Source organism: Sminthopsis crassicaudata, chromosome 1, assembly GCF_048593235.1.
Source record: "Sminthopsis crassicaudata isolate SCR6 chromosome 1, ASM4859323v1, whole genome shotgun sequence".
Lineage (NCBI taxonomy): Eukaryota > Metazoa > Chordata > Mammalia > Dasyuromorphia > Dasyuridae > Sminthopsis > Sminthopsis crassicaudata.
Window position 1 is genome coordinate 195857096 of NC_133617.1, and position 13380 is coordinate 195870475.

Consider the following 13380-nt stretch of genomic DNA (forward strand, 5'->3'; position numbering starts at 1 on the left):
CTTAGGGCTAGTTATCTCATCAAACCTATATCCAAAAAAAAAAAAAAATCTGTTTCAGAATTTACCCAATATATTTTTATTTTCTGAAATGATGATAAACATTATCTGGATTTTCAGAAAGCATCTGTAAAATAGATTACAAATATATTTTCTTGAGCTGGTAGAAAAGGTTCAATTCCAACATCTTAATGATAGAATCCCATGGTTGAGAAGTATCATGAAGAGAGAGAATAAGGAAAAGTAAATCTATTTTTCTAAGCTGAAAGATGAAAATTATTCTCATCAGGATTACTCTGTTGAATATTGAATGATGTTAATGCTATTTGCTATTAATTCCTAGAAAGAGATATGTGTTTTGAAAGCTTTCATTGTTAATATCAACTGTTTTTGAGTGGGCATTTTTATGAAGTTCAACCATCCTTCTCAGAAATTCATCTGTATTGGAATTTGTCTTCATTTGCAACTAACTGTTATATATATATATATATATATATATATATATATATATATATACACACACACACACACACACACACACACACACACATATATATATGTGTGTGTGTGTGTGTGTGGTTTATAGGGTAATGTCAATATCAGGCACTAAAAATATACATTAAATCACTTAAGAACAAAGTATACTTTTAAAAATATCACCATAAAATGTTTCCTAATTCCAAAAAGAACTTCCATATCTAAAAAATATAATGCTTTTCCTTGATTATGATTAATGAAATATGACTAATTATTAATCTTCACTAAAATTTGTGGTTTGCCTTTATGTTCAAGAGAACAATATAAAAGAGAATATGCTTGCTTAATAATGGCTACTGAAAGACATTTTAGAACTGCATAAGTATTACAAAATAATAATGGGAACTATTATGCTGGCATTAGAATAACCCCTCTTAATAGAGGGACCTGTGATTACTCTAAATCAATAAATCTAATAAGAAGTGGAATTTGAAAACAAAATACTTCTTCTGCTATTAGTGCTACCATTTTTTATGGAGTGGACAGTGAGCCCGGTTATAACTTTTACTATTGTATAAATATTTATGAATGAGAATAGAATTCTCAATACCATTATAGCTGATACCAACACCTTAACTACAACCAGGAGTGACAGGCTACTGAAACCACCCTAACAAAATCTTGTTTATCTGTTATTTGATGATAAGAAAGAAGTAAAACTGGTCAAGATTATTTGCCAAAATTCAGTCCAGTTCAAAGACTAAGGAAAGCTGAGAACACAACTCACTTGCTCATCTCTAAAGGACCCTATATTTAGTGACAGCCAACATAAGAAAAGCAAAACTCATGAAAATTCTTAGAATAGCATTTAATCTTAAGATTCTAAATTTTATCTATTGGATAAATTCACAAAACAAAATAAAATGCTGATCTTACAAACTTATAGACTGATGTGTAGAATAAGATGTGAAAATATAATAAAAAAATAAGAAATCTCTTAGGTAACTTTTAAAAAATAAATAGCTTCACAAGATAATAAAAAATAAAAATTCAGAAGTAAAAAGTCTGCCTTCTTTAGTCAGATTATCATTGACATAATATACTGGCTGCTTTTAGGCATTTAATTAACAATGGCTATACTGCATTAAAAGATTCTGGATCTGTCCCTGCTGGTGTGAGACTCCATCAGGATATATCTGTGGGGGCAATTTTATGAAGATGCCCAACCAATCTGTACTCATACTACATCGACAGTACCCTTAAATAAAAAACTTGTGGACAGAATTAGATCAATATATTCACTTATTTTTCTCTATTTGTGGACTATTATTACTATAACACCCCATTTCCAAGTAATACACTGAGCCATCAAACATCAGGATAACCAAGTGGCAGAGACAACTACATATTCTTCCATTTAAACTGGAAATTCTCTCATTTCATTTCCTGTTCCATCAATCTGCCAAAAAAAATTATTGGACACCCCCAAAACAGTTACTATCATATGGACTGCTATTCTTTTAATCACTGATAAGATAATTTGTTCTTCAATGAAGCAGAGTGGAAAAATTCTAGAACCTCTTGAATAAGAGGTTCCAAGCAGAATATGAATGATCTACTTTTTTTTTTTTTCCCTTCTCATAAACAAAAGATCCACATAAGGGAAAACATACTTTTACATCTTCACACACACTAAACAGTAAGTGGAGAGATGATTAAAATGTCTTTTGTGTTAAAGTAAATGTTAATTATCATCATACTTCTCTGCTTCTTAAAAAATGTCATTTAAAGAGTAGGAGAGTACATTATCCCTTTTGCCCATTTTAGGTGCCAAGTTCACATTCCAGAATCTCTAGCAGAGCTCAGTGGTGTAACTAGCTGCAGTTTTTACTGATTAGAAATGACTTGGAAATTAAAATTCACAGATCAATATGTTATTACAAAATATTTGGTACTAATTTGTTTGATTATGAATAAGGACTCCTAAAGCAATATTCCAACAGAAGCTAAGACAACAGTTTCTTAATTGTTATGGATCAAATTACAAAGAGCTTGCATGAGAGCAAATTAAGCTTGTTTATTAGCGTATAACAAAGATAATGATTTTTTTTCCTCTGAGGCTGGGGTTAAGTGACTTGCCTACAGTCACACAGCTAGGAAGTTTTAAGTGTCTGAGACCATATTTGAACTCGGGTCCTCCTGAATTCAGGGCTGGTGCTCTATCCACTGCGCCACCTAGCTGCCCCAAGGATAATGATTTAATAATAAAGTACTTATTTCAAATTTACAATATATCTAAAAATTTTTAAATGAGGTGATTAATAGTTAATATTTATTTATTAAGAGATTAATAAAGAACATGATGAAATAAGAAGTGATGCTATAGCAATATAAAATAATAAGAGACTATAATTCCACAAACCTGAGAGCAGGTTCCTTATCTATAAAATGAAGTGGGGAGAGGAGGATTAGATCATATAGAATCCCTAAGAACTTTTCTTGTCCTAACACAATATGATCAGACTAATAGCTAATATGATTCTAAGTTAAAATTTTCTTCATGTTTTCTTTTTGCTTCAATTAAAGTTCTGAAACTTTAAAATCCCTTTTTTAAGTTACTAATTTTAAGCATTTTATATCTTAGACCTCCAAATGATAAAAAATGTTTTAATGCTCGTGGAGGGAACCATCTCTTTTCTCCCACCTTATATTAAGGGATAGAAATAAGAATTCTTCTTTAGAAGAAAGAAAGAAATGGGACAAATGGAATGGATTAGATGTGTTTTAACTAAATTTTGCTTATATGTTCATTTTATGTACAGCTCAAGAGTTAATCAGATAAGTTTCTAGTATGCAAAAAGTTGGAAAGTCTAAGTTTAGGAAGAAAGTCATAAGATTAAACAATGAGAAAACCTCTTGCAAAACTAGATAAAGATTGTTGTGTAGAAAAGCTTAATAATGAAAATAAGTTTAGAGACAATACAAAGAGCTACTGTAATTTTTTTCATACTGCCAAGAATTTTACGTCTATTAATTGTGCAGTAGTGCTTTACTTATATTAGTTGTTTGAATAATATTCAGATAATTAGATATTTTTATCAGTAGTATGTTTCTAATCTCAGCAAAGGCACCGTCCATGTGTTCATTACTATGAACTTAAATGCCACTTGGTAGTAACCAAAAAATAAAGTATACTGCAGTGGAATCAGTAATCTACAGTGCTGACTTAGATTCATCACAGGGAACTTTGTAAAATACTAAATTATTACTGTCTTTATCTATTAGATTAAAATTATTTATTTTGGTTGGTAAGAATTTTGCTTATAAGAAATAAATTTGTCAAGTTTTAATTCTTAAGGTTAAAAAGCAAACATAATTCAAAATTGTCTCATCTTACATGGGACAGACATAAACTTGGGGAAATTATAAGTACATTTTTCATGCTGAAAGACAATGCAAATTGTTGTATTTATTTACATATGTTTTAAGAAATGAAATATGAAATTTTGGAATGTTCCTCTTGGTTAAATCATTCCAGCATACCTGAAGAGTTTAATGTTGTGCTCTGAGTGAGAAGCTGATCGTTACTTATTGTTAATGTCGCACCAGGAGGCTGATTATTGACGGCAGGAGCTGATAATCGTATGCTTCCATTTAATTCACTATTTCCATTAGTATTATGTTGAATAAGATCTTGACCTAAAAAGAAATTACTTTTGTTAACTTAAAAAAAATTAACTTTATTTGCTTAAGGTTACATGTTAAAACTCTTAAGGCTCTCTTAAAAACTCAGTTTTCTAATAACAGAGATAGAAAGATAAAACCCTAAGATAAAGAACATAAAACCCTAAGACATATTTTTTGTTCTAGAGACATTTAATTGAATAAAAAATTCACTTCAAATAAGACTTTTGGTATTTGTCACATTAAATGACTATAAATAAAAATATTAATTTAGAGAAAATAGGGCTTTCTTAAGAAATAACACTAAAACAATATTTTAACTATTTTCAAATTTTGTGATTATCTTCCATATTTTCATTAAACATGTAAATAAGTTTAGAGAGACTGTAAAATAAGCTACTGTAATTTTTTTCATACTGCCAAGAAGTTTTATGTCCATTAATTGTGCAGTAGTGCTTTACTTATTTCAATTGTTTGAATAATATACAAATAATTAGATATTTTAATCTTAAAATAAAATAAAAAGATTATCATACTCTAGAACATGCAAAAATTTTGCAAAGTTTTGTATTTAGAAAAACAAAATGTATCCTATAATATAAAAAAGTTTATCTCCACCATTGTATTGGGATAAAAGTTAACAACTATGACTAAATCTTTTTTAAAAATTTTTTTATTATAGCTTTTTATTTACAAGATCTATGCATAGGTAATTTTTCAGCATTGACAGTTGCAAATCCTTTTGTTCCAACTTTTCCCCTTCTTCCCTCCACCCCTTCCCCAGATGGCAGATTGATCAATACATGTTAAAATATGTTAAAGTATAAGTTAAATACAATATATGTATATATGTATGACAAAATCTTTAACTGCTCATAACAGTAGTTAAGAAAAAAAATTAATAACCTCATTTTAGTGATGGTTTCAATCTTCCTCAGCACCAAAATCTTCCCAACATTAAAAAAAAAATACCTTATTAGTTTGACCTACACTAATAGGGCAGTATAGAAGATAATGAACCATAAAATAGCCAAAAGGCCTAATAAATGGAAGAGTATGATAAAAAAGAGAAGCAAAAGTCTTGGATAAAACACAAAAGAAATAAACAATTCAACTAGAATGTAAACTCCTTGAGGTCAAAGATTTTGTATCCCCTCACATATGATATAATTCAATAAATATTTGCTAGTTTGATCAATCTGAATAATTCAAGAGTTTATTTAAAAATAATTAACTGCAACTGTTTTGCTATTTATTAGGGACTATTTCAAGTTACCTTTTCTTTATTATTATAGCTTTTTATTTATCAGATATGTGCATGGGTAATTTTACAGCACTGACAAAGATACCTTTTAAAAGGCAAAGCTCTAACTATTAGTGTTTTCTACAATTCATTATTTATTTAGGATAAAATTAGATTTTATTGTGAAAAGAGACACAATGTTCTAGTGCTGTAAACCTATTGTAGAAATGTTACTAAAACATAAGAAATGATACAGTAAGTCAAACTAACGGTCCATCTAGCCCACAGAATTTTTTCCCTTATAGTTCTTTGTGAAAGAACAAGACATTGTCTTCAAAGGTATTGTTAGTTTATGAAAGTAAGTTTGCTTTAAAATAAAATGAACATTGATAAAAGTGTGACAAAGTTTATTGCTAACTGGTTAAAGTCAAATATTCATACAAAATATTGGATGGAATCTTTAAAAATAAATATGATCATGTAGTTGAGAAAGAAATTTCAAAAAAATTCATGAGAATAAAACACAAGACATTATATGTACATAATTACAATCTTTGAGTTGTTAAAGAAATTTCTATTGTTCTAAACGTAAAATGCTAAGCTAAGTCATTTTCAAATGAATTTTAGCATCCAAGTAATCATATTATTAAAGATGTTTAACATCTAGAGACCCTCTCTTTGTTTTCTTTACACACATGTAGAAGTACATTCTTAGAAAACATAAGTAGTAGTATATTCATAACAGCATCTGTAACATAATTCAACTCACATAAAAGTTCCTAAAACTTTGCAAACAAAATTGTGATGGCATGAAACTATTTGATGGTGTCTATTCTTACTGAACTGAAAGTGTTACAAAGTAACCAACAAATAAGAAAGTACCTAAAATACTGTAAATCTGAAATATTACACTGGTATAAATGCAGAGTACTAACCAGATATGGTAAGGGTAATTTCTTGTGAAGATCCTGACGAAGCTGGAGCAGTGGAACCAGTAGCATGGGCTAAAACCTGACTGAGACTTGAATTATTAATAGTCAAGGTGATCTCATGCTGACCATTAGAAGTAGATACCAGACCCTGAGAGGTCATCACTTGAGAAAGATCTTGTGTACCTGATTATTTAAATAAACAAATAATTTTTAAAAATATATACATATATATATATATACATAAATATATACACACACACATATATAAATACACATACATACACACAGAGACAAATATAAATTTTCTCTTTTCCATAAGATCATTTTCTCTTCTAATTTATTTCTAACTAATGTAATTAATAACCCAAAAGAACAAGAATTTTTCTGGGTAAATATATACTCTATATTTAAAACAAATTCAATTACAATGCATATATTTTGTAGATATTATCTATTATTTAGAAAAATATGCATATATTAATCTTAGTTTTCATTAAGTTCACTTATTCACAGAAATAAGTGTTGAGCTACTTCTTTAATAGCATGATTTCATAATAGTAATTAAACAAATTACTGAAGGCAAGAATCTCATACTGAGAAGTAAATGATAATTACCATTGCTGCTAGAGGTCAACATGGAATCTTGTTCAGCTAATGGTCCTATTGTCATATTAGCAGAAGATGTCACTGTAGGTTGTAAAGATAAACTTGAAATTGGCTGAATGACAACATTGGCTGGAACTGTGCTGTCAGAGGTTTGAAGGGAGTTATTTTGTACAGCCAAATTAGTTTCCCCAGTTAGTTGTTGAGCAAGTATATTACTTTGCTGTAATGTTTGTTGCAAAATACTAGGATCAATCTGAAAAACAAGATAGTTGTATAACAAAAACTTCATATTTAAAAGATAGAACTGTATTATAAATGAACACAAATGACTGAATTTCTTTCCTACCTGTAATGTAATGTTATTAATACTAGAGGCATCAATTCCAGAAATTTGTACATTGGGTCCAACGAGATTACCAGCTAACTGTAATTGTATGCCTTCCAGGGTGGCCAAGCTACCATCTGTCAAGGACACAGTTAAATCACCACCAGCTACCAAAAAAAAAAAAAGATATACAAATGTTATTAAAATAATCCTGATCACAATTACTAAAACAGAAAATGTTTCTCATACACACACATGTAAAGTGCTGAAACTCTTAAAAGATGTGTTTGAATCAGATAACTGAGCACTTAAGGCTAATTACCTATTGAACAATAACTATTAGCATATGTTGGAATTTCTCTTCTCTTAGTTAATGCTGGCTCAATGCTTGGGGTTAAGAGAATTGTAGGTAAGGTAGGTAATTGTAGGTAGAGTGAGAGAGGTGAGAGACCTTCACTTGGCCACATGACAGAGAGGAGAAAAGTGTGGAGATTCTGGACTCTAGAATTTAGGAGAGATCCTTGGCAAAACTCCTGGCAGTTTTGTCTGTCTCCTTCACTCCTCCCCCTAAAGACCAAGGACTTTTGCTTATCCTGGGTTTGGCTGACCCTAAGGCTTCCAGGGAGCTAGTCCAAACTTTACACACACATACCCTAAAATGTTAAGAATCAAAAAAAAGTTGCAGCAACTGGTATTTATACTTTATTATCTACAAAATGACATATGTATTATTCTATCTCATGTAGTATCATGCAGAAAGGTCTATATGATGTAAGAGAAATGCCTTTGGGCATTTCTAAGCAAAAAGAAGAAACGCAGCAAATTTATAAAAACGAACATCACATAAAAAAGTTAGAAAATTAGTGCCCACAATTGTTTCAACATGTCATTATGAGTATTAGTAAATTGAATGCCTCATTGAAATTTCCTAGCTTCATGATTATAGACAAATTCCTTAATTCAATAAAATATTCATTAAATGTTTCTTTACAATGTGCAATACACAATGCTAGGCACTTGATACAGAATAATAACTGCTGCCTTCAGGGAACTTATATTTTACAGAGAGGAGTTTCAAGAGAATAATAATTAAAAAAAAAAAAAAAAAAAAAGGAAAATCTTTCCATAAAGAAAGTCTGGGTCTTAAAAGAAGCTAGGATAGATTCTAAGATTTAAATTCTTCAAAATGGTGATAATGACACCTTATAAGGGTTATGAAGAACATACTTTGCAAATCTTAAAAGTGTTATGTAAATATGAGAAAAAGCGCTGTGACTGGAGAATTTTTTTAACAGAAGAGTGAATTAATTAGAAGTGCAACTTGAGAAACAGGACAACCAAAAGCTTTCCTATTTATTACTACTTTTTAAAAAAGAAGTCATGATGTTGACTCATATACTTACATATTGACTTCCCATTTGACAGAGCAAAATTCTCCTCATGAGAGCTGAATGAAATTGACTAATGTTTCATATAAAATTGATGGTGAAAAATTTACATAAAAGACTTCAGAACTGTAAGTTTTACAAATAAAATTTATGAATGCAGCTAAGTGTGGTTTTTCTGGGCAAGCAAAGCATGCCCAAATCAATAGAGGCTAAAAGTCACATAAATATAATGAATATATTAAAAAAAAAAGGAAGAGGAAGAATGAAAACAGGCAGTAAGAGCTGTGAAAGAGAACATTTATCAAAAAAGAAGATTTTGAAGAATACCAATGAGTAAAAACTGAAGAAATGAAAAATTTACCTGACATAGAAGCAGGGAGAATGGCCTGACCAACAAGTCCTTGCTGAAGCAAATTTTGATCAAATTGAACTGAGTTATTCATAATAAACACATTGGGATCTGATGAAGAAGAGTTAAGGAGATTAACAGGCTGTAGATTCTCATTTGGACTACGGGCCATGGGCTTTCTAATTTTCTTGTTGTCTGGTTTATAATGACATTGTATGTGTGTTTTCCTTCGTCCAGAAGTCCGGAAACGTAAATCACAATGTGGACACTTGAATGGCTTAGCTCCTGTATGTAGACGCATATGAACTTTCAAACTCCCTTTCGTAGAAAAAGAATTGCTGCATACATGACAACTGAAAAGCTTCTGACCTAGAAAGCAATGGATAAATCAGTCAGAGAGACTCAATAAATGTTAAAACTGTGCGGTATCAAGAGAGATACAATATTTCAGTAACTGCAAGTCTATGCAAGTCTACTTTCTATTTTTTTGGCTACCTCTAACTTCTACTTACTAACATATGTGATTTTAAATGACTGAAATATTTTACACAATAGCATTTTTCCTTTTCTCTTTGTGTTAGATAAAGCATTACAACTTATTATTTAATCCAAACAGTAAAACTGTAGCCACTGTCTAGAGTCAACTTGGAAGTGTAACAGAGGAACATAGGTAGATTAACAGACATGGGCAAGTTATTTAAACTCTTGTGCCTTAGTTTCCTTATAAGCAAAATAAGAATAACCAAAATGATACTTGCACTATGCATTATACAAGATTATTTTAAGAAAAGAACTTTTGTAAAATGCAAAGTATTATGTAAAAGTTATCTATAATTATTGTGGCTGGAAATATCTTTCTTTTTTCTTATTCATGTCAGCCTGAAATTTAACTTCATGGTTTTGTTTAATATAATAAACAGAAATAAATCAATAATATGAAATTTACTCTGCACACTACTAAGATAATACAAAAGAATCAAATAACATAAGAGAATGTTGAACGCAAGAAAACAATGATGAACAAGCTAATTTATATGTTCCATTTGTTTCCAAATCTTACCAACTCATTTACAAGTGATTAGAGTATTTTAAAAATGTGAAAAAATTTATTTGCAGTTCTCAAAAAAAGAGCATTTAGTATTTGTTAATTTTGGTAATTTAAAAAAATTCCCCTTATATCCAAAAGACAAGGGAAAAAAAGACAGGGTAAAGAGGATTTTATATATATATATATATATATATATATATATATATATATATATATATATGTATATATCATAAGGCCACAGATTGAGAGTCAGAAACAACTTAAGTGGGTCATTTGTTCAACCTACTCATTTTACAGAACAGAAAATTAAGGCCTAGAAAGATTAAAAGACTTTCCCAAAGCCATAAAAATAGTGACAGAAGCACAATTTTGACTCCAATCCTCTAATAATAAACTCAATGATCTTTCCATTACATCAGGTTGACATATTTAAATAAGTGCAGCATGCTTTTAATTCTTAAGAAAATAATATAAATATAATATAAAAGAAAAAAATCAAGTTATCTATTTATTCTTCTATTTGTAATTTTCCCCTTCCAAACAATTATTATGTACATTGTTTTAATCTAAAATCTCTACATAAAAGATTTGATTATTTTGTTTGTTATAGAACTCCAGGGCTTTATCAAGATATGTTAAAAGGTGATGGTGGTACTAATAGTTTAAACATGTGCAACAATACAATTCAATTATCTAATTCAGTCATTAAGATCATATTTTTCTGTTTCCATGAACCATTTAACCTAAACCAAACAATGTAGATAGAGTACTGGATAGAAAGTTGGCCTCAGAGTCAAAAAGACCTGTGTTTAACAGACTTAAAAGATACCTTCTATTTGAACTTCTCAGTGCATTACGCAAATATTATAGAACAGGTGTTGGTTGGAATTTATAGAAGTTTTAATGAGATGGCTCAATACATTAATGAAATCACAGGTTCAATTAATAGTAATCCAAACTTTTCTACTATCAGAAATACTCTTATTTTAAGCTCATACTTATAAAATTTACACATAATGTATTACTTTTACAAGCATTATGGATAACCATCTTGTTCAGAATATATAGGCTGCCCACGAAAATACTTTCTGCTATTAAATGAAACCTTTGAAAGGAAAAAGTAAACACAATAAAATAATTCACATACAATAAGATAAGTTATTTACCTGTGTGTGTCTTTACATGGCAATCCAGAGTAGACTTAACTGTAAAACTTTTTCCACATTCATCACATTTATATGGCTTTTCTCCAGTATGTATTCGAACATGCCTAGACAAAAAATATATTTAATTTTTTCTAATATTTGTGAACTACTTCATAAAAAAGTATTTATTTTTATAAAACAAAGATTAACTTTCATTCTTTTTGATAACAAATTTCAATTTATAAAACAGGAAGAATATTTAATACTTAAATGAATCATTTTTCTTAGATCAAAATACCATTTATAATTCATTTTGCTATTTTGCCAACAATTATAATTTTAACCATTTTATTATCAAAGTTCCTTGAGTTCAGATTCATTAATCTCAATCTTTAGTTTTCATTGACCACCCACTACTGAAACCAAGTTATGAACTCCATCATCAAATACAACATTTCTACCTATGCGAATACACATTTGGTTTGCCCCTTTCCAAAGACAGCCTCTTACCTTTGCAGAATTCTTATACATTACAACTCCTCATATATTTTGCAATCCAGGGATATGCATTTTGTTATGTCTGAACAAGAAACTCCACTGCCCAACTGAGCATTTTCATTGGCTGATTCCATATTTGAAATCTCCTTTCTCATCTTCTAAAATCTTCAGATTCTTCTAAGTTCCAGCTAAAATTATAATTCTGAGTGGTTTCCCTCTGGTGACAATTCAAATTTATCTTATATATACATATACCTTGCCTATATAGAAGAGTAGAATTGTTTGTATATTGTCTCCCCCATTAGACTGAGAATTCTTCAAAAGCAAGGACTTTCTTCTGTCTTTCTTTGTATCCCCAGAACTTAGCTCAAAGCCTGGTATATAGTAGGTACTTTTAAAATGTTAGCTGATTGTCAACTGTCCCATTCATCCATAAACATTCATTTAGCTAATTTTCACAGGGTCGACCTCTTCTTAATGAATATCTACCTCTCTATTTAACCTAGCCTATTAGCCTTCTAACTACAAAATACTCCCTTGCCCAGTCTAGACTCTCCTGGTCAGTCAATTCACTTAATGCCTATTCCCCCCCTACCCCCTTGAGGCTGGGGTTAAGTGACTTGCCCAGGGTCACACAGCTAGGAAGTGTTAAGTGTCTGAGATGAGATTTGAACTCGGGTCCTCCTGAATTCAAGGCTGCTGCTCTATCCACTGCGCCACCTAGCTGCCCCTTAATGCCTATTTCTAATAGGTGCTGAGGAGGCTACATAGATCCCTGCACTCAAACAATCTAATGAAGGAGAGAAAAAATATTTGACAGTTATGGAATTTTAAGGTTAGCAAAAAAGTTTCCTTAGAACCTGTGAGGTAATTAATACTATTATAATCACTGTTTTATAGGTGAGGAAAATGAAGTTCTAAAACATTAAGCATCCTCATCAGAAAAAAAGGTGATATAATTATGTAACCAGATAAAAGGTTAAAAAAATGCATGGATATTCTAGAAATCATACTGCTAAGTGAATAAGCCAGGAAAAGCCAGTATCAAAACTCATTTGCTCCTTACCGACCCTGAGAGGTGAAGTACTATCATCATCATGTTATAGAACATAATAACAGAAAACAATATCATTTAATTGGAAGAGAAGTCCAAAGTTCAGAGAGACTGTGACCAGTTTATGGTCATTCATAAATGTCAAGGAAGGATTTAAGGCAAGTCTCTCCTGACTACTCAGACTAAATTATTTCCATTACAACATGTCTCTTAATCAGGCTCTCCTGCCTAAGAAGGAAGTCCCAATGGCCAAAGTCATCCCTTGCACCCTGTTTTCCTGCCCTCTATCTCACCCTCTATACATCATTCCTTATACCCTTCTTCACTCCTGCGAAGGTCCGAGCTAGCTCCTCTGAAGGGCTCAGAATAAGTCCTTGTCAGGATAAGCAAAAGTCCTTGCTCCATGTTGTGGGCGACAAAATGTAATGTTCTGTTGTCTCCAGAAACTGCCAATCGCTCTCTGGGAGGAGGGTTCTTTTCTCTGTGAATCTTTTTCTCTGTCCTCTTCACTTGCGAATCCATGGGATGTCTTCTCCTTGATCCAATCCAGAACTGCTCCTCCAGGCCGCAGTCCCAATTCTGGCCCAGACTCAACTCTCTCTTTGCTCAATGGAGTCTTCTTTTATCCTCCCAG

General features: G+C 30.9%; 1 protein-coding gene across 1 annotated transcript in view; it reads right to left on the reverse strand.

The window, feature by feature from the left end:
• The window catches only part of ZNF236 (zinc finger protein 236), a 223298-nt gene that overhangs the window by 60264 nt on the left and 149654 nt on the right, over positions 1 to 13380 (reverse strand). The window contains exons 22-27 of the mRNA XM_074273648.1: positions 11216 to 11319; positions 9014 to 9370; positions 7286 to 7431; positions 6949 to 7192; positions 6337 to 6516; positions 4018 to 4173 (exon numbers count right to left, since the gene is read on the reverse strand). Of these exons, the coding sequence (XP_074129749.1) occupies positions 4018 to 4173; positions 6337 to 6516; positions 6949 to 7192; positions 7286 to 7431; positions 9014 to 9370; positions 11216 to 11319 (1187 nt within the window). The remainder of the gene's footprint in view (positions 1 to 4017; positions 4174 to 6336; positions 6517 to 6948; positions 7193 to 7285; positions 7432 to 9013; positions 9371 to 11215; positions 11320 to 13380) is intronic.